Genomic DNA, 21,680 nt, shown 5'->3' with positions numbered 1-21,680 from the left:
AGCTCCCCACGTGATTCTAATGCATCAGCAGGATTAAAACCCCCTAGAGTTAGGGACTTCCCTGGTGGCACAGTGGTTAAGAATCCGCCTGCTGATGCAGGGGATGCGGGTTCAATCCCTGGTCCAGGAAGATCCCACATGCTGTGGAGCAACTAAGCCCGCGAGCCACAACTACTGAGCCCGCACACCACAACTACTGAAGCCCGCGTGCCTAGAGCCTGTGCTCCGCAACAAGAGAAGCCACCGCAGTGAGAAGCCAGCACACTGCAATGAAGAGTAGCCCCCGCTCGCCGCAACTAGAGAAAGTCCACACCCAGCAACGAAGACCCAATGCACCCAAAAATAATAAATAAATTTATATCTATATTAAAAAAAACCCTAGTTAGTGTCCTCCTAAGGTGACTTCTATCATTAAACACCTACTTTAGAGACTCAGGTTCCAAAGTGGCACCAGGAAAGCAATAGCTGAGTTGGGTGTCCATGAGCAAGAGCTTCTCACTTGAGGTTCAGTCATAAATGACACTGCTCAAAAGCAAGTTCTATAAAGTGAGACAATGCAGTCTCACCACCCCCTCCGTCATTACAAATCACTCAGCCGGGAACACCCCACACAGCCTTTAGTTTACAAGCCACCAGTTCCTGTGGTGTTCTTAAGGCTGCTGTAGTGGAAGGAAATTTATGGCTGATTAGAGAAAGAAAATAAGTAGCCAAAGTAGAATCTCCACATGGGGTGTGGGTCAAAAATTCAAAATGCATCAAATTAAGTGGAAAACATAGCTCCTCAGCATGTTTCCTGGATTTCCTAGGATTTCCATATTTTAATGGACTAGCTTAATCTGTTTTTTGATTCCAGATAAAAATTCTTGGATGCTCTAAAGATCAACTCCCTTAATTCTGTCTTTTTATCTGAAGATATCACTTTCATCAGGGATCTAGCTGCCCTTGTTTTGTTGATGCCACATCTGGTCCGAATTTATGTTGTAAGAGAGAACTTCCTCTCTGTGTTCTGATGCTCTTGTGGTGATATCTTTAAGCCTTAACGATTTAACATTCCACCTTAAATACTGTCGACCAATGATCATTTTGCCCCTGAACAGAATTTTGATCAATGAAATTCTGAGTTGGAAAAGATTTTTTAAACAAATGCAGTTTTATATTTTCAAGCACAGAGAGCCACCCAACCCCGTCAAGAAGACAGGTCTTCGGGGATGACCTCTCATGGAGCGAGAGATGTGCGTGCCTAGCCTGCCAGCTGCTCGCAGGCATGTGCTCCAGAGGTGCCTAGAAGCGGTTCTGCAAGTGGTTTAGCATCGCCTGCACGATCTTGCTCACAGTATTATTTGGCTTTCAACAAAAAACAAAAACAAAGATAAATGACACTAAAGCCTCTGTCTGAATCATCTCCAATTCCAAAGTTGTAGAATCAGAATTATTCAGTTCTCCTGGACATTAGTCACATGTCTTTGCTAACTTCACAAGCACAGACGGTATGCAAACTGGGTGAGTGTGTACTCCAGGAGCCCAGGGTCGGGGGGTGCCTGTGTGCTTATGGAGGGGGTGGGGGCAGATGCTCACTGGAGGGGCTCCTCTCCTAAAACTGAACTCACCTCTCCCTAAGAATACACAGTCTGGGAACTAAAGTTCAGTGCTATTACCGCGTGCTTAAGAATTTTAAATTCTAACAGTTCCCAGGGAAAATGCTGCACCATTCTTGGTCATTTCTTACCACTTTATCCTATATTTCTAAGCTGCCAGCTACCCAGCAACACAAATGGAATTCCTACAAATATCCAAAACTGGTCAAGTGCAAAACAACAACCCTCTCCTTGACCTACAAGGGGCTCCCCCCACCACTACTTATGCCCACAAACAGCTCTGTTATCCACTGAAGCAGAAGGCACCTTCTAAAGGCAGCTGCAACAGTATCTCCAATCCTGCAACGTGACCTTGTTACGCCTCCATCAAGAAGAGGTGTCTAATTTCCTTTCCCTTGAATCAAGGCTGGCCTCAGTGACTCTTCTGTAACCAAGAGCAGGTAGCACAAGGGATGCTGCATGAATTCTGTGACCAGCTTCTACTCTGATGTCTTGGGCCACTGGTTCTCCATGTGGTCCCTCTAGAATGCTCCCATGGCAGCCCAGCGTTATGCTGGGAGAAGCCCAGCCACGCGGAGGTGCTCCCACTGAAAGACCCAGTTGAGCTTTTGAGTTACCAGCTCAGATGCCAGATATAGGAGTAAAGAAGCTTCCAGATGATTCCAGGCCCCAGTCACCTCAGCTGTTCATCTCCATAGCTGAGGGCCCAGATATCCTAGAGCAGAAACAAGTCGTCTCTGCTGTGTCCTATCTGAATTCCTGACTCACAGAATCTGTGAACATCGTGAAATGGTCATTTTATGCCAATAAGTTGAGATTGTGTTTTATGTAGCAATAGATAACTGGAATATCCACTGGGCGTACGGGAGGGTGGGGTGGGCAGCTAAGCCAGAAATTATTCCTCAGGCATCCTTTTCCCTTGACGCTCCCATCTAATGGGATGTGTGAATGTCAAATCCCTAACATATGTCATGATCTGTCCCCTTCTCTGCGTCCTGGCCATCTTGGTTTTGATCCTCACTTGGATTATTATCTACTCCCTTCTCCCCACTGCGGCCAACGTAGGCTTTCTAAACAAATGTATGTACCCAGTGTATATTTATTGCGTGTCTATTACGTGCTCTGATGGAACAGATATGGCCTCAATTCTCATGAAGCCAACCGTCTACTGGGGAAGCTTCATCCCTACTTCACACAGTCATCCAAGGACATAATCATTAATGCCCACAGGGGTATGAAGAAAAGTGCAAGGGGCTCTGAGACCAGACAACAGGGGTCTGCTCCAGGCTGGGGCTGGGGGTCAGAGAAGGCCTCTTTAAGGAAGTGATGCCTATATCAAGCCCTGAAGGGTGAGAAGGAGACGGCCACAGAGAAGGGGGCTGCTCTGGTCGTTGGGAAGAGTGGATGGAAAGTAGTGGAGGAGGGAAAGACTTGTCTGAACCAGGAACTGAGCGTAGAACAGGGTGAACGGAACGCGTGAATAAGCCTGCAAGCTGCAGGCAGCCAGCCAGCTCGGTCGGGAGAGGGAGATGGGGCCCAATCACTCGGGCCTGAGCCGCCAAGGAAAGGAGATGGAATCAGATCCCAGTGCAGTGCCGTCTTTTGCCACCATGGAGGTTGGACTGAGAGGAGGAAACATAGCTACGGAGCAGCTGTGGTGGGAGGAGACCGCTGCTGCACTCTCAGCTGCGTTCTCTTCAGCCTAAACTGCTGGCATGCCTCCCTGAGGTCCTCTAGAAAGTGGCCAAACTCTTCAGCACGGCCACTGCCCCACCCCATCACTGAGCTCCAAGAATGACTCGAAGTTCCCTGAACTCTCAGCCCCTTGGAGCTTTCCTTCATGCTGCGTCGGCCTGGTAGGTCCTGAGACCACGGGGATCAATTTGCCTCTCACACTTATTCAGGACCCAGCGCAGGTGTCCTCACCTCCAGGAAGCCTTCCTTGACCAGGGAAGGCCTCTGAAGCGCTCACCTGGTTCCCTATTCATACCTCTGTTGAAGCCTCCGATGCTGTCAGTCACAAACACCCACCAAGCCTCTACGACAAATGCCCCCCAAGCCTGCTGCCCTGACACTGGCTCAGAATAAGACAGATTGGACCTTGGTCCTTGGAGCACTTACAGGTTTAGCTGGAAGATGGGTAATGTACAATCAGCATAAAATAGAAACCAGTCGTTTCTAAGTTACACTGTGATGGGTGCTGAAATGGAGGGGAGTGAGATTACACTAATCCTCTCCCCAGAGCATCTTTATTCCCCCAGGCTGAATCCCAGCTCCTCCACGTGCCGCAGGCATGCCACCCTCCCTCCTGCCACAGAGCCTCTGGATGTGGTCCCCTATTCGGGAGGTTCCTTCCTCTCCCCGCCCCTAATTAACTCTTCTTCGTCTGTCACTTGACAGCACGGGCATGCCTTTCCACAAGGAAGCTTTCCCTGACCCCCATCCAGGGCAGACTCTTTTGTCACAGCTCTTGGAGCGGAACCACAGGTCAATCCATTAAAAGACCAAGTCACTGCATGAGCGAGACTATTTTTGCAACCTTTAGCTTTGTCCCTGTCGCTTTGCGTGTGGCGTGGGTGGACTTTTCCATAACTACAGCTCTCTGTCTTCTCTGTCTGAAGACTCTTATGCCTTGCCCCCCCGGCAGGTACGCTGAACTATCGGAGACCCAGTCTAAGGTTTTATCTGAGAACCCACTGGAGCCTAGGAAAGCTTGAGGGTGGTGGGGTCAGCATAACTGTCCACAGATGTGCAAAAAAAAAAAAAGAGAAGGCTGGAGAAGCTTGTACTAACAGGAAAGGTTTATAAGATGGCAGAGGCAGGGATGGCACTAAATCACCGGAAGTTTCCTTAAATATGTGGGTAAACTCATCGCTGGGAAATCAACTGTTCTTCAGCCCATCCACCTCTCCATCCATCCACCCACTCATTGTGCTTAGATGTGGGGATGGAAGGATCCATTAAAATGAGTGACTCAGCAGCTTCAGCCTGGGGGGTGGTCCAGGAGAATCTGAATATCCCAAAAGGAAGTGGAAGGGTCAAGAAGAAGATCTGATGATGGAAAGATGAGAGAGGAGATGATGGGTGGGGGTGATAACAGCTAATATTTATTGAGTATTTACTGCATGCCTGAAACTGTTCTCATTCCTTTACATTTATTTTCTGACTTAATCCTCACAACCACCCAATGAAGTAGGTACTCATATCATGTCCATTTTACAGATGGGGACACTGAGGTAGAGAGAGAGGAAGTCCTTTCCTCAAGGTTACACAGCTAGAAAGTGGTGAAGCCAAGGCTGAAATCCACACAGCCCGTGCCCGGCATCCTCCCTCTTCACCACCGTGCACACTGCCTCTCAGGGTCATGTACAGAGATGCGGTACATGAAGCGGATTAAAGGGGATTAGCTTGCCAAAGGCAGGCCTGTAGACAGAGAACAAAGGATGACCCGGAATGGGAACATTTTAAGGGTGGAAGGAAGAGTAGCCAGAAGGAAGGAGAAACAGGAGGAGTGCTGAGACAAGAAGGTGTCATCACCTGCCAGGGTGGCCAGCGTTTCCCGAAGGAGAGACTTTCAAAAAGGTCAAGCGCTTCAGAGCAAACAGAGGTAGGAAGAGAATGGTTGACAAAAAGCTCACTGGACTTGGCACTGGGGTTCTTGGTGATCTTTAAGAAAATGTGTCCCACAGGGAGGTGGGGCAGCCCACGGAGGGGAAGGACCGGGGGAACGGGTGGATGCGATGGTAGAGAAATGGGTTTTCAGAAGCTTGGTCATGAGAACAGGAGACAGGACAGCAGACAGAGGCAGAAAGCAGGATTCAGGTAAGAGTTTGCTGTAGGACAGGGAAGCGGTGAGTGTATTTGTAAGCCAGCCAGCGCGGAAGGAGGGAAGAGTTAACTGACAAAGCAACACTGCCAACAAGGCAGGACACAGCTTTCTCATTCCATCCGCAGGCTCACGAGAGCGAGCCAAGGCGCCCTAATGCAGAGCGCTTATTGATTCCCAAGGACTTCACCTCTAAGCTGGTTCCTGACTGGCATAGAATTACCCAAGGAGTTGACCTGGGGACACCAGGATGGTGGAGGGGTAAGCTACACAAACAAACCAAAAAACCACCTAGAGTCAAGGAATTCTAGAGTCAAGGAATTTTAGGAACCTGTGGCTAAATAAAATTAAACTGGCTTCTTTAAAGTCTAAACGTTCTTGCATCATTTTATGCTAATGGACAACCTTAAACTCCAAGAAAAGGATAAAGAATTCTGAGTTTCTGGTCTCAGGGACCACAGAATCTTTGTGTCTGGGAATATCTGGCAGAACTAGGGTTTCTCAGAACACATTCTGGGATATACCGTTCTTGTGTGTTCAGGAAACAAGAATGTTCATTCCATCAGATGGAAACATTCCCACTCGTTTTTGTCAACAGTTGCTCAAAGGAAACCAAGGGTAAAGGTACTTTAGTAAAATCTGTGGGCTTCTTTCTTCCTTCACGGCACATTCTAACAGCAGGCTAACACCCGTTCTCGATTCTCACAGCACACAACAAACGTCCTTCCACTGAAAAGCACTTGCAATGGCCTCTCAAAACACTCGCTGACTAAAGCTCAGTGGGGCTAAAGCATCTTTTAAAAAAAAAAGAAAACCAATTTTCTGCACTAAGATCGGGTTAAAGGACTTCCCTGGTGGTGCAGTGGTTAAGAATCGGCTTGCCAATGTAGAGGACGCAGGTTCGAGCCCTGGTCTGGGAAGATCCCACATGCCGCGGAGCAACTAAGCCCGTGCGCCGCAACTACTGAAGCCCGGGCGCCTAGAGCCCGTGCTCCGCAACAAGAGAAGCCACCGCAATGAGAAGCCCGTGCACTGCAACGAAGACCCAATGTGGCCCCCAAAAAAAAAAAAAAAAAAAGATATGGTTAAAAAAATGAACATGGTTCACACATTTTTAGACATTGCTCTGCTGTAATAGGCCTGGGTCCCCGGTGTCACTCAACTGGATGGTACTTTGCAGAGTGACTCACGCTCCAGCGTTCTAAAGAAGTGAATCCTTTGAAGAAAATTGTCCTTCACGTAAAATGTCAAGACAGACAGATTATAGTTAAAAAGGAAAGTCAGAGTGACACTGACCTTCACTGGGAAAATGCCCAAGTGAGAATATGGGAGAAAAATTAAAAGAGGGGGAAAGAGGGATGCAGAGACAGAAGGGAGGAAGGGAGAGAGGAGGCCGGGGAGAGGAAGCAGAGTGGCCATAGGGGACGCAGGGCAGACGAGGGAACGGAAGTAAAGAGGTCTAGCACTTAATAAATGCCCTCTCTGTGTTTGGAAAGGGCACACAGAGGTGTTAGAACAGTAATACGTTTTTGGAATTCCCGGGCGATCCAGGGGTTAGGACTCGGCACGTTCACTGCTGGAGCCTGTGTTCAATCCCTGGTCGGGGAACTAAGATTCCGCAAGCCGCGCGGCAAGGCCAAAAAGAAATTAATAATAATGATAATAATGTTTTTTAAAGTCACAGGCAAAGTCACTTGACAAGGGTTTTTGAAAAACACCGAATTCCCCTAGAAATATAAGCCCCCACTGGAAAAGACTCTGAAGAGCCAAGATCAAGTCCGAGCTCCCTCAGTGCCTGTGATCTGGGGGTAGAAATCTACAAGAAATATGACCTGTGAACTGAACGATCAGAAAGAGCCCGGGGCAGCAGAATGTGAAGGCAGATTTGGAAAAAAACAGAGGTGAGAGTTTCCGCCCACTACGTGCCCCTTTGACATTTCCGAAGGCACCCAACCCCATCCCTTTGCCTTGTCCCGGGCCACACATCTGATGACATGGCACCGAGCACCAACAGCAAAGTTCACCCCTAGAGAACTGCAGAGCCAATTCCCTGCCAGCTCATCAGATACCCACATACGGTAGGGATATGAAACTTAGAAGCACGGTGGGAGAAGGAATGAGGAAGAAACACATGATGTACTATTTGGGCGATCAACTAGAACTCCCCGTTCTAACTCGTCAGGCTACTTCAGCCTGAACAATATCCAGTCTGGACGTGTTATGACAGACGCCACATTCCTGTTCAGATTGGCAGTGATTCCGCTGCACCGTAGCTCGATTATCGTGATTTTAGTGCCTGCTGCTTCAAGGCAGAAAGCACTTATACGCAATAGCTGAACATTACAGCCAGAAATCCGCAGTAAGATCTGATAATTCTAAATGTTTGCTATGGAAAGCTGAGGATGGGAAAACAATAGACTTGAGACAATGGCCTTCCCAGGTTTTGGAGCCTGAGGTGGGAGGGGGCCCTTGTGGCACATGCACGTCCCCACACAGAAGGGCAGAAGACAGGCACCATCTGACCAGAGAGCAGGAGGAATCATTACGTAAGTGGGATTTCAGGCTTTGTCACTTTTTCTACAGGTGAAACCTGTTGGGGAAAAAAAAAAAACACAAACAGCTTAACAGGCAGCAGAATCCTGGAGGGAGAGACGGGCAGGGAGTGACATAAGGAAAGCAGGCTTCTGGCAGGCCTGGAAGGGCAGATCGGCAATGACAGAGGCTCTGGGGAAACCAGATAAAACCAGAGGTTATTCTGATTGAGGCTGGGGAGAGGTGCATGTGGAGAAATATTCAGAAATAGAACAATTTCCTGGAGATTTCTGTGAATGGGAAACTGAAGTTATTTAGCTGGAATGCAAGGGACCGTGGAGGAGAACATTTTCCACCTGAAATCTGGAGCAGATCTGGGGTCTAAAGAGAAAAGGATCAGCTTACTCATGGAGCAAAGGAAAAAAAGAACACATGTGTTTGCCGGGGTGGGAGAACCAGCAGGAAATGAAATAGAAAAGCCACAAGGGAAAAAGCAAAATCATAAAAGTCAGCTACGTTCTGTTACCCTAAATGACAGACTGTCTATGGCCATTTTCAAGAAACATCAGTAACGCTGAGTAGTTTTGACAGAGACTGTATGACTCACGAAGCCTGAAATATTTACTACCTGGCCCCTGACAGAAAACGTTTGCCAATCCGTGGTCTAGACTCTGCCTTGAAGCTGCCCTGATTCTAGGCAGGGAGCACAGTTTCCTGCATCTCAGGCTCCTTGGGGCAACCGGAGACCCATAAATTTTTTTTTTTTTTTTTTTTTTTAACTGGAGAGTCAAAACCCTTTTATATTCACAAATGACTGAAACAAAGGTATGGTGACTCCAAGGTTCTTGGGTGTGGTAACAAGCAAATTCTTCCACACTCAGCTTCCTTCTAAATTTATAGGCACGAAGCAAGACCTATTTTCTCTGCAGAACTTGTCACTATGGTCCACCGGCCCTACCACACCGAGGACAATGTGTACTTTTCCAAGCGCTTCAAGTTTCATCTGAAGCTAAGAGAAGGAAGATGCCTCCTGGACCATCCGTACTTTGCACCTGTTGCCACTGCCCTTGTGAGGACGGACAAGTACCTCATTTCCAGGTCCCAGAGTGTTACCTTTTTTGAATGGCTCCCGGTTTTCCTCTGCTTCTCTGTTAACTCGATTCTGCTCTGGTTCCACCGCACGCTCCCGGTCTTCAAGTTCATCTTCTGTTTCATCATCACTGTAAGGGACCACTTCGTCATTAGGCTGAGAATCCTCCTCAAACGTCGTTTCTGAGTCTCTTTCTGTATTCATTCTGCTGGCAAATTGGAACTACCTGGTTTAAAAGAAAGGGAAACCAGAGTGAAACATGACTCATACCCAGTTTTTGGTTGAATTCTGCCTGCATTCGGTCACAATGCTTTTAACAGAACCTGACTTACTAACATGGAAATATGCCTGAATAATGATCCCAAAGTTCAAATGATCATGCAAATAACAACAAAACCATTCATTACTGATTAAATGCTTGGGTGAGAATTTACAACAGTAATGTAGCTGCAAACTTTTTTTTTAAGGGTATACAGGCTTTAAGGTTGTGTTTCAAATCGTGGGTCTCTACCCAGCAAAATTAATTTAATTGGTTCACAACCAACATTAAAATAAAGTGAAACAGATTTTAAAATATCAGAGTACAGCACGCATAAAAAGAGTTAGTACTGTTTGGGGAACAGTTTTACAAAACAGATACATATATGCATTTATTTGCATTGTGGGTCTTAATGGAAATGAATTTCTTTTGGAAATTGTGGATTGCTGGCAAAATTTGAAAACCACTGTCCTAAGATACCTGGTTTCTGCTAACGCTAATATTCTGAGCTTTTACTCTGCGATGCATTTAAATACAAGCTTAGGTCCTCAAACTTTACTAATGACTTCTTGAAAGCACATCCTAGCCTACTGCCTAACTGCCACCACCCACTCCCTATATTTAAAATTTGTGTTTGTGTATACACCACTGTATAAAGTGATGCTTTATAAGTGCCAAGTACAACCTCAGTTATATTTATATTAGGAAAATATTTACACTAATACCCCAGGCTTTGTGAGGACAGACATACAGCCTGGCATTATTTACATAAGCTTCATACCAACATGTACTCAATATCATTAATAAAGGCAGCTCACGTTTATTTAGTGTTAACTGCGTGTGGGGCTCCGCATGAAATGCTTTATAAACATTGGCTCCTTGAAACGTCCTATATCACCCTAGTGAAGGTGGTATTGTTATTCGTACTCTATAGAGGAGAAAACCAAACCTTTGCAACGTTGGATAACTTGTACAACAATTACTGAAATTTTGAAGCAAGAGCAATTGCTTTCCAAGGAGACATCTTTTATATTCTACGTTTACGTTACAGTTTGTTAGATATTTTCATCAAGTGTTAGTTGCCTTGAGTGGAACTATTTAGCTGGCTGCATGCTTTATACCAAATCTAGCACCTTGAACATCTAAATTTTTATAACCATAGGTGTACATCTAGGAAATGTTCAAATACTTATGTGAGGAATTTGTCCAATATTATTTAAAACAAAACCCAGAAGCAACGTGGATAGCCAATGATTAGCAACTATATAAATAAATTGTGGCATCCTCACACAATGGGACAGCGCAAAACGATTTAGATCACGGTGGGACAAGTTTTAAATGACATTGCAAAAATCCAAACCCATTTAGTTGAAAGGTGAGTTAACAATCCACATGTACAGAATAGTCCCAGTTATTCGCAGACATTTATTCATTTTCCAAAATTTCAACAATTGCCATGCATGAGTCTCAGTGAGACGATGCACGTAAAGTGCTCGATTTGGTATTTAGCCTAGAAAGTACTCAAACGTCAGTTGCTGTTACTGTTAACAATTATTTCCATAATTAGAAAAACTGTGTTTTATAATAACAAATGGAACGGTGTGGGGAATCTATCCCTGTTGCCTTTTCCATCTCCAAAAATCACTTCTAAAATGCATCTGCCCCTCACTGGGAAGTAAAATATTAGACTATTACAAAATATGGTTATACTTAAGCACAGGCATATTCACAGTTAAAACCTTTAATTGCCAAGTAAAACATTTTTCCTCTCTCCCAATTTTCTGCGGGTTAGTAAATGACTATTTCTTGGGATTTTACATGTGTTTAATTGGCCCTACTTGTGGTTTTATGCTTTAGCTAATATTTTAATATACTCCTTAAAAAATTCCCAAACTCTCAAAGGCAGAGTTTCACCAGAAATTTTTCAAAACAAACATAATAAAAGTGGTGACCATTTATTGAGCACCTACTGTCTGTCAAGCAGGAAAACCCTGTGAGGGAGATGTTATCTACCCATCTTTCAGATAAGGAGACTGAGGCTCAGCTGTGGCAGAGTTAGGATCTAACCTCTCCATTACAGGGGCACAGAACATACTGAAAAGTCTGAAAGCATCATAGAGAAAGTTTCTTTATTGTAGTACATATACACAACTAAATTTACCATTTTAACCATTTTTAAGTATCCAGGTCAGTGGCATTAACTGCATTCTGTAGAAACATTTTGTAAGTGATCATTTCGTTATCATTATTGCCAAGCGTCTCCATGCTTATTTCCCATGTTAAAGTTGGACCCAGGGGGACTTCCCTGGTGGCAGTGGTTAAGAACCCACCTGCCAATGCAGGGGACATGGGTTCGAGCCCTGGTCCAGGAAGATTCCACATGCCGTGGAGCAACTAAGCCCGTGCATCACAACTACTGAGCCTGTGCTCTAGAGCCCGCGAGCCACGACTACTGAGCCCACGCACCTAGAGCCCATGCTCCGCAACAAGAGAACCCACCAAAAGGAGAAGACCGCGCACCACAACGAAGAGTAGCCCCTACTCGCTGCAACTAGAGAAAGCCCGCACGCAGCAACGAAGACCCAATGCAGCCATAAATAAATAATAAATAAATAAATAAATAAATAAATAAATAAATAAATAAATAAATAATTTAAAAATTGGATCCAGGGAATTCCGTGGCGGTCCAGCGGTTAGGACTCCGTGCTCTCACTGCCGAAGGCCTGGGTTCGATCTCTGGTCAGGGAACTAAAATCCCACAAGCCACATGGCACAGCCAAAAAAAAAAAAAAGATGGAAGATGGAATCCAGTCCGAATCCAGTCCTTCGAGGTTGAAGGAGGAGACAAACAAAAAGGAATAGATTTGACAACCACAAGCATGGGATCCAAAGAAAGCAAACCACTGCACAATCAACCAACTCACCAGCCGAACACATGCCACAGGCCGGAGCTGGGCGGCTGACTTGGAAGGCTGGGTGGGGACCTCTAAGCTGAGCAGGAAGTTCTTTGCTGTATGTATGTGAGTGTAATGCAGACACTCATGGAATAGTTTAGCTCTGCCATCTTAGGCTACCAAAGAAAAGTTAGCTAGAAATCATTTCTTGGAAGCCCTAGGTGACATAAAGCAGCTTTCCAGGTCTAAACCATGATCTCTGTAAAGCAGGCACTACATACATGGATTTGGAAACTTTGTAATGTCTCTTCCCGTCACTCCAGCACGTCACAGACACCCGTGCGTTTATTCAACCTCCACTGAGCACCTGCTTGGCACAGACTGCTACCGTAGGCACTGGGAACCAAACCATCGTCCAGGTTATTGAGGGATACGGGTAAGTAAATTATGTGTGACAGCCCCAGGACACAGCAAGGCCTGTGTTTTCTCCCCAAACACATACCTCCAACCCATTTCCTCCTCTCCATCTCCACGGCCACCACCCTAATGCAGGCACCACCATCTCTCTCCTGAAACGCTGCAGGTGGAGCCTAACAGGACTTCCCACCATCCACTTCCACCCGGCCACCAGAGTCATGCCGCTCTCCTGCTTAGATCCTTCCTATGCGTTACGGACTGAACTGCCTCCCCCTAAAATTCAAAGATTGAAGCCCTAACCCTCAATGTGACTGTGTATGAAGATAGGGCCTTTAAAGAGGTGACTGAGGTTAAATAATGTTATATGGGTGGGGCCCCAATCCGACGGGTCTCACGTCCTTATAAGAAGAGGATAAACCACCCAAGAGCTCTCTCTTTCTGCACATGCATAGAGGAAAGGCCATATGGGGATGGTGCAAGATGGTGGCCAAGGAGAGAGGCCTCTCCAGAAACCACACAGGAGGCACTTTTGACTCTGTCCTTTGGAGACTTACAGTCTAGACAGGAGTCAGCAAATTACAGCCCGAGGGCCAGATTTGGCCAACCATCTGTTTTTGTAAATAAAGTTTTATTAGAACACATCCTTGCTCTTTCCTTTATGTACTGTTTATGGCTGATTTTGCACAATAGAAGAGTTGAATAGCTGTGATAGACACCGGATGGCTTCAGAGGCTAAAATATTTACCATCTGGCCCTTTACAGAAAAAAAGTCTGTTGACCCCTGAACTAAAACAAAAGATAATAAGAGACAGCAACAAAAGAAGTGGTCAATATCAAATGCCCACGGTCACATAAAATCATCACTGACCCAGATAAATCATGCATGCTTTGGGAATGTGAAATAAACTACCAGGTGTAGTGGTGGGGAAATGTCCCTAAATCGTACAGTTGCCCTATTGATTGGGAATGGTACTATTTCAACTGCTGCATAGCTGTTTAACTAGAAAAGACACACAATTCCAAATGCCTGAGGTAACAACACACCATCATCTCCCGTTTCGTGTGAGGAAGCTGTGGTCATGCATCTGCCAATACACAGTTCAATGCAGTATTTCATCATTAATCCACGTGCTTATAATCACGACATTGGATAAAAATGTGAATAAATATTAGAGCAAGGAAGCAAAAGATTTATCAGGATTTTTAAAAAGTCATCAATGTGATTTAGCATTCAAGGATTTTCCTGGTCACATGATCTTAGGAAAATGTCCTTAGCTCCTGCTCAGGCTGAAAAGCAGCATGATTAATTGGAAAGAACACAGGTCTGGATTCAAACCATGGCTCTACTGTTCACCACTTTATTACCATTTTGGAAGCTCATTTTTCTCATCTGTTAAAAAAAGGGAGGAGGAAGAAGAGGTCTCATTTCCCATCCTGCCTTCTGCAGTATTCAGCCCTCTTGGTCATAAACCCCAGAAGACAGGAGGGGTAAATGGCAAGATTTCCAAATTTGAACCCCTAACATCTATCACTTGCCATCTTTAAATAACTGGCTATGAAATGCTTGTGAAGTGAATGAATTCATGAAATTCTGTAATCCCTTTGTGGAGGAGGGGGTCTGAAGGAGAGAGAACAGGGAAACCCAGGCACAAAGAAATACCTTTCCGCCTTTGCAATAAAACTCTGAAGTCAGAAGTAATGAAAGCACAAACTTTTGTTGCTATCACAAGGTTTCTAGATTCAAATGAAGGGAAAAGAGGAATAAAAAAAGTTGAGTTCTGCCACTGCTAGGGTCTGATCTGTACACGTAACACAACTCAGAGGCTAGGGAAGGCCAAGAGTCCCCGATCAATGATATCTTTGTGGTATAAATTGATTCATGTCCAGGATGACTCCAGCCTAAACAGGAAGTACGATTCACAATATTCATTTTTGTTCATTCTTCATCATCTTTTTTATGGCTCTTTAAAATCCTCAACAAGAAAGGGTATTTCTGAAATGGATTTTTCCTCATTTCATTTGCCTATTTTTATTATTATTATAGATAATGCAAAATATTTAACATAACATATATCATACATATATCATGATATAATAAATTTGTGTATTATATTTTTATATGCTCTATGCTATATATGCATGTTTTAATTCTATGTTCCATACTAAATATAATAAATTAACAACTCTGGGGGACTTCCCTGGTGATCCAGTGGGTAAGAATCTGCCTTCCAATGCAGGGGATGCAGGTTCAATCCCTGGTCGGGGTACTAAGATCCCACATGCCGCAGGGCAACGAAGCCCGCGTGCCACAGCTAGAGAGCCCGCGTGCCACAACTAGAGAGCCCTCGTGCTACAACTACTGAGCCCACGCACTCTGGAGCCCACACACCACAACTAGAGAAGTCCGCATGCTGCAACTACAGAGAAGCCTGCATGCCGTGACGAAGACCCAGCACAGCCAAAAATAAATAAATAAATAAATAAATAAATAAATAAATTACAACTCTGGCAGGCAGAATCTAAGATGCCTCCAATGATCCCACCACCTGGTGTTCATGCTCTTGTGTAATCCCCTCCCCATGAGAATGGACTGGACATAATGCCTTGCTTTTTTTTTTTTTTTTTAAACATCTTTATTGGAGTATAATTGGTTTACAATGGTGTGTTACTTTCTGCTTTATAACAAAGTGAATCAGCTATACATATATAATGCCTTGCTTTTAACCAACAGAATGGGGTGTCTTGTGTGTGATTAGATTATAAGAGGCTGTGACTTCCTTGTTGCCAGCCAGCTCTCGTCCCCTCACCCCTTCCTGGCTTTGATGAAGTAGTTATCCTATGGAGAGCCTCCTATGTAAAGAAACTGAGTGGGCATCTGGCCAATAGCCAGCAAGGAACTGGGGTCCTCAGTCCAACAACCCTTAAGGAAATGAATTTTGTACACGTACAGCATGGTGACTATAGCTAACAATACTGTATTGTATAGTTGAAAGTTGCTAAGAGAGTAGATCTTAGAAGCTCTCATCACACAAAAAAAATTGTAACCATGTGAGATGATGGATATTAACTAAACTTACTGTAGTAATCATTTCACAATATATACATACATCAAATCATTCCGTTGTATACCTTAAACTAATGCAGCAATGTTATAGGTCAATTATATCTCAAAAAACCGGAACAAATAAGCACATTTTTTGAATTTAAAAAAAAGGAAAGGAATTTTGGCAACAACCACAGGAACTGGGAAGTGGATCCTTTCTCAGTCCAGCCTTCAGATGAGACCCCAGCCTGTGCTGACACCTTAACTGCGGTCTTGTGAGAGACCCTGAAGCAGAGGACTCCGTTAGGCGGTGGTCAGATTCCTGATCCACAGAAACTGTAAGACAACATACGTGTTGTTCTAAGTTTTGGAGTAATTTGTTATGTAGCAATAAATAACTAATACACATATCATTAATCACAAATAATAAGAATTTTATGGTAAGACACGTAATATGGCTGGTATTATTTCCAAGTAATTCCGAAGAAGAGCCCCATCCAAGAGGCAGCAGAAATCTCTATGATCCTAGTCGGTCCAGACACATGCCACACACTGTTTGGAATCTGCTCAACACTCTTTTTTTTTTAATTAATTTTTTTATTGGAGTATAGCTGATTTACAATGTTGTGTTAGTTGCTCAATACTCTTGAGAGTAAAATCTGACAAGTTGGACGACCATTGTAATTAGACCAAAAAGATCTCATGAACCAACAGTAATAAAACCTACCTAAGATCTAGATTAAATTCAAACTTTATACTGTTCTAGAAACAACACAATTACTGTTCCTAGGACAAATGGGGTTATAATTTTTACTTCCTCCCAAACTGAAGCCTAGAAAACCTAGAAGCCTGGGATAACTAACACAAAACTGAGGGACCATTAATATCACCATTGTAGGGACAATTCAGCCAGGGCCTTTACTCATGATAGAAAAGGCTTCTCTGGGTCCACAGCTTTATCCTCTTTTCCTCTGAAAGTCCACCCAGAGCCCTTTGCCACAAAGGAAGACCGACCCCCAGTTCACATCACACACCTCTGATGGTTACCATTTAAAAAGGTGTAGGGGAAACCTCAAAACTTTGACCTCTCGGAGAAGGGCAGTTTTTTTCATTCTCCTGACAAAACTTAAAGGACTTCTTGGTGATATTGTCATCCCAACTCTGTCATGGGCTCCCCAGCATATCCTAGTAATGATGACTTCTTCTTGTTACCACTAGGTTGCCCCTTACCGTTCACTCCTAAGTATTTTCACATACATCCTCTCTCACAATTGTCATGGAATTATTCTGAGACAGGTGGCCAGGTGCTATCATTGCCATTTTACCAATGAGAAAACTGAGGTGGTTAAGGAACCCTCCCAAGGTAACTGAGCTCCTAAGTGGTAACATCAGATTGGATGCAGGCCCCCTTACCGCATCCCCGGCTCTGTGCTAGGTGTGGTGCAGTACACACACCGTGGCTTCAGAGTGGAATTCAAGCTCCGTCCAGGAAGCTGAATCAGAGCCTGCTTCCCGACTGCAAGTGGCAAGTGCTTTCCTTGTCTACAGACCAACTTAGAGCCTCCTAAGTCACAAGAAAAATGTAAGCAAAGGAAATGGAGAACTTGACAAACAAACTAAAGCCAACTCTGGGGTCTACAGACAGGTCTCTCCTTCACTGATGAGTTGTAACATTTTAAAAGCTTCTCCCTTTATGTCACGTTAGAGTGTATGGAAATCAATAATCATTTCCTAGCTGTTTTGAGCTGGGCAATGTGTGTGGGAATCACAGAGGGGAGCAAGAACTCTGGATGGACGGGAGAGACATTTTCAGGAATGAGGAACAGGCGGAGTGAAAACAGCGGCAGGAAAGTAAATATAAGGCAGCGGCCCGGCTGTAAGATGTAGGGGGTATCGGGGCAGAGCTCAGGAAAGGCTGGTTGGAGTCATCTTCCCCTGCCTATGAGGACCCGACAAGGCTTTATTCCAGGCAGTGGACAGAGGTACTGAACATATCTGCAAGGAGAGACATCCGATCTGCCCCGTGCTTCAGCAGGATGAATCTGATAGCGGAGGGAGTGTGGGTGGCCAGGAAGGTGCGAGCCAGGCAGGGAGACCATCCAGAGGTCACGCTGGACGCTGAGCATCTCCCAGGCACACTTGTCACCGGTAACACCAAGCAGTTCGGTCCTATTACCTCTGCGGCCACATTCAGCAATAACGCTCGGCGTGTGAATGTAGCTGCAGCCAGAAGGAACACAGGCCCGAAATAGGGTGGTGCCAACTAGAAAAATGTGTTTCAAACTAAGATTGGGTGGGGCTGCCATTCTTTTGTCTGGAAAACTAAGAAAAATAAACAGAAGACTAGAATGGATTCCCGTAGGATAATAATGCCAGAATTCCTCACAGGTTGACTTTGGAGCACAGCTTCCATCCACAGTGTGTTTTGATAATAAATACTGAACGTTACCAGGAGAAAAACATTGTTATTTTTACATTCAAGCATCATCCTTACTTGTTAGGGACAATGGTCCCATTTTACTTCATTACTATTGCCTCTGTGATTAGGTTTTTCACTTCTATTCGTGCTTAAATAATATAAAATCATTGGGGCTTTATATTTGACAGTTGCCTGGAAGCCAAACCTCCAAGGTGAAATAAAAAGTTAGTCTGTCGAGTTGAATTAATTTTAATGTTTGAAGAGTCACCAGCCTATTGATGGATGGATGCAATTAACAGAAAGATTACACTACAGAAGGATATAAGAAGCAGCAGAATCTTGCAGAACTGAATATAAATCTTAAAACTTTTCATTCTACAAAGAGACAATTTGTATTCCCCATTCAGATTCAATAGGAACTGCTTGTTTGAATAAAAGAGTAGAAAAAGGTCTGATGTAACAAGCAAATGGGAACAAACACACAGGAAAAGATTACTCTTACTAGCAATCAAAGAAGGGCAAACTGATGAAAATGTAAGACACCATTTTATGCCTATTAAGTTAACAATATTCAATGACTACATCTAATTTGAGCAGTTGTAAAGCTGAGTGAATTCTCTCTCTCTCTCTCTCTCTCACACACACACACACACACACACACACACACACACAGGCCTCCTGCTGCTGACACTGAAATTGGTACATTCCAATGGAAAGCAATATAGCAACACTTTATGTCCCAATAACACTAAAGATGTTTATAACATGTGACCCAATAATCTCATTTATAGAAACATTTCCAACAGAAACAATTCAACAAGTAAAATAACTCTATTCACAGAAGAATTTTGGATTGTTGTTGTCAGCTCTATAAAGCAGGAATAGAAACCATCTGAAAGTCCATCAGGATAATGGTTTTATAAATTATTATCTTAGAGTATCCATTAAAAATGACAGCCCTAGAAACATAGGAAATGCTTTAAATACAACATTAAGTTGGGGGAAAGACAGAAATCAGAACTGTGTCCTATTACTGCAGCTTTGTAAATAATACATACATGTGTATTTTGGAAAAGAATTTTTGCTCTGCAAGAAGAAACCCACTGTGTGTGTTTTTCTTCTAAAGTAATCAACAATTGATAATACCTACCCACCCTTATATCTGAAGACTGTTCAGCAGTCACTTATGTGCTGGGCTCATTTCATGAAATCCTCACAACATACCTAAAAAGCAGGTATTATCCTCATTTTGCAGGCTTTATAGAGGTTAGGTGACTCCTCCAGGGTCACAGAATGAGATTTCAACCAGGTGTGTTTGCCCCCAAATCTCTTAAGATTTGTCACAGAGCTGTTTAAAGGGAGAGAAAAGATGTGTCAGGGTATCAGGACCATGCCCACCCACGTTTTCTTACTATCAATCAGCAGGAGCGAAAGCAGGTTGCTTTCATCCCGAGGTGGTCTGAGCCCTGAAAAGGGATGGTTTGCATGTCAGGACAGGAGAGATGAAACCTACCTTTTTATCTTTCGTATCAACACACCTTCCCGGTGCATTAGTCAATATAAGATCCCAATTCTCTCCTAAGGATCATGAAATGCCATGAAATCTAGTCTGGGCCCATTTTTTTCCTTACAGCCCTCTGTGCCAATGGAGACCCCAAACTACCGACCTTCACTAAACTTCCGGGCTTCACGCAATAAAAACAACAGACCTCAAGAGCCCTGGACAGAGGTCCAGTGACAAAATGATTTAAAATGTTAGTTGTTCCTCATCCCATCATAATAGACATCCGAAAGGTCTGTGGCCTCAACTGAAAATACAAACTCCCTCGTGGTACCTTTTTATATGTAAAGATGTTTTATATTCTCCAAATACTCATATGTAAATATGTTTCAAGGTTTAAATAGACAGTATGTATGATTGATACATCAAGGATGATCAGGGCACCTACTTGGTATCTTTTCAAGACACTGTCATGGGGACTTCCCTGGTGGCACAGTGGTTAAGAATCCGCCTGCCAATGCAGGGGACACGGGTTCAATCCCTGGTCCAGGAAGAGCCCACATGCTGCGGAGCAGCTAAGCCCATGCGCCACAACTATTGAGGCTGCGCTCTAGGGCCCACGAGCCACAACTACTGAAGCCCGTGCGCCTAGAGACAGTGCTCTGCAACAAGAGAAGCCACCGCAATGAGATGCCCACGCACCGCAACAAAGAGTAGCCCCTGCTCACCACAACTAGAGAAAGCCCACGTGCAGCAACAAATACCCAAAGCAGCCAAAAAAAAACAAAAAAAGACACTGTCATGGTTTCATGAATGTCTATGCCTGGTCACAGAGTCTTACTTCTCGGTCCATTTGAACATTAATATCTTCACAAATTCTGGGTCCCAGAAATTGAAGGGATGAAGGCCACAGCTGATATTTCATTACTGTCTCCCCTGCTGTATTTAAAGTCAGCTTAGAGGACACAACTTAGATTACAAACTCTTCCCAGACAGCTGAATTCACACCCAAAGTTTTGGACCAAGATCATACTGCAAACACGTGGTTAATATTTTATATGTCCCTTGGAAACACGTTTGGTTTGGAAGATCTCCAGAGTTTCCTACAGATGGTCAGCAATTCTAACTATCTGTCTGGCTTTCAGATTTTTGGACAGGTCAACTAACAGAAATGTCTAAGTTTCTACAGATCTGATAGGTTTAAGGATTTATGAGAATAGTTATAGAGCTTCCAAAGCTTCCAGTGTTTTCCTGGGATGATGGTGGTGAGTGTTTAAAGGTGGCTGACTACACATTCTGTGTATCAGTCACTGAGCTGAGAGCTTGGCATGTACTATTTTATTTCATTTGCTGAGGGTCAAATTGTTATCCCCATTTTACAGATGAGGAAACTGACATTGAGAGGTTAAGTTCTCTGCCCAAGGGCATATAGGAGGTACATGGGATAAAATTCCTTATTGAAAGTCTACGCTCTTAGTCACAACACTCAGTGCCTTAATTGTACCTAACAGCATCACCATGGGGTAAGTTGGAGAAGAGATAATTAATCCAATTTATAGCTGAGGAGACGTATAACTAAGAGACACACAGTTAACTTTGTGTTGGAGCTAGTATGGGCGTGTGCCCAGCCAGGATGCCCTCGACATCCTCGGCTCTCTCCACTCAAGGTCTGACCTCTGAGGAAACTGAGCAAGGGGGAGGGGGCATCAAATGGAGGTCACTACTGGCAAGCGTGGGTTCACCCTTACAAGAGAATTCCTCACTGTCACCTAGAATCCGGGTCTCTGACTTTATATGAAATGCCTTTTGCCCTCTGTTTACCTGAGAGGAAGAAGTCCTTGGAGCTGCCTGACTCTTGCCCTCTACCCCATCCAGCCCCCTACACTGACTGGTCACATACTTTCCCAAAGGTGCCCCTTGGCAGTGTCCTTAGAAGAGCCCCTGGGGCAGAGGGGCTCAGTAGTTCAGCCGCTGTCTTTTTTTTTTTTTAATCACTTTTTATTTATTTATTTATTTATTTTATTTTTGGCTGCATTGAGTCTTTGTCGCTACGTGCGGGCTTTCTCTCGTTGCAGCAAGCAGGGCTACTCTTTGTTGCGGTGCA

The 21,680-nt window shown here is 44.3% G+C and overlaps 1 protein-coding gene across 3 annotated transcripts in view; it reads right to left on the bottom strand.

Moving 5' to 3' along the window:
• ATP8B1 (ATPase phospholipid transporting 8B1) overlaps nucleotides 1–21,680 on the bottom strand; it is a 110,555-nt gene that overhangs the window by 52,022 nt on the left and 36,853 nt on the right. For 2 of the 3 annotated variants that reach the window (XM_082354983.1, XM_082354984.1), the window contains exon 2: nucleotides 9,067–9,269. In XM_082354983.1, coding sequence (XP_082211109.1) covers nucleotides 9,067–9,247 — 181 coding nt within the window. In that variant the 5' untranslated portion in view covers nucleotides 9,248–9,269. Of the gene's footprint in view, nucleotides 1–9,066; nucleotides 9,270–21,680 lie in introns of those variants that run through there. The other variant, XM_082354985.1, reaches the window with a different exon arrangement.

The sequence above is a fragment of the Balaenoptera borealis genome (assembly GCF_965194805.1).
Source record: "Balaenoptera borealis genome assembly, chromosome: 14".
NCBI classification, from domain to species: domain Eukaryota; kingdom Metazoa; phylum Chordata; class Mammalia; order Artiodactyla; family Balaenopteridae; genus Balaenoptera; species Balaenoptera borealis.
The sequence above is the reverse complement of the archived record's forward strand: the minus strand, read 5'-3'. Positions and strand labels throughout refer to the sequence as shown.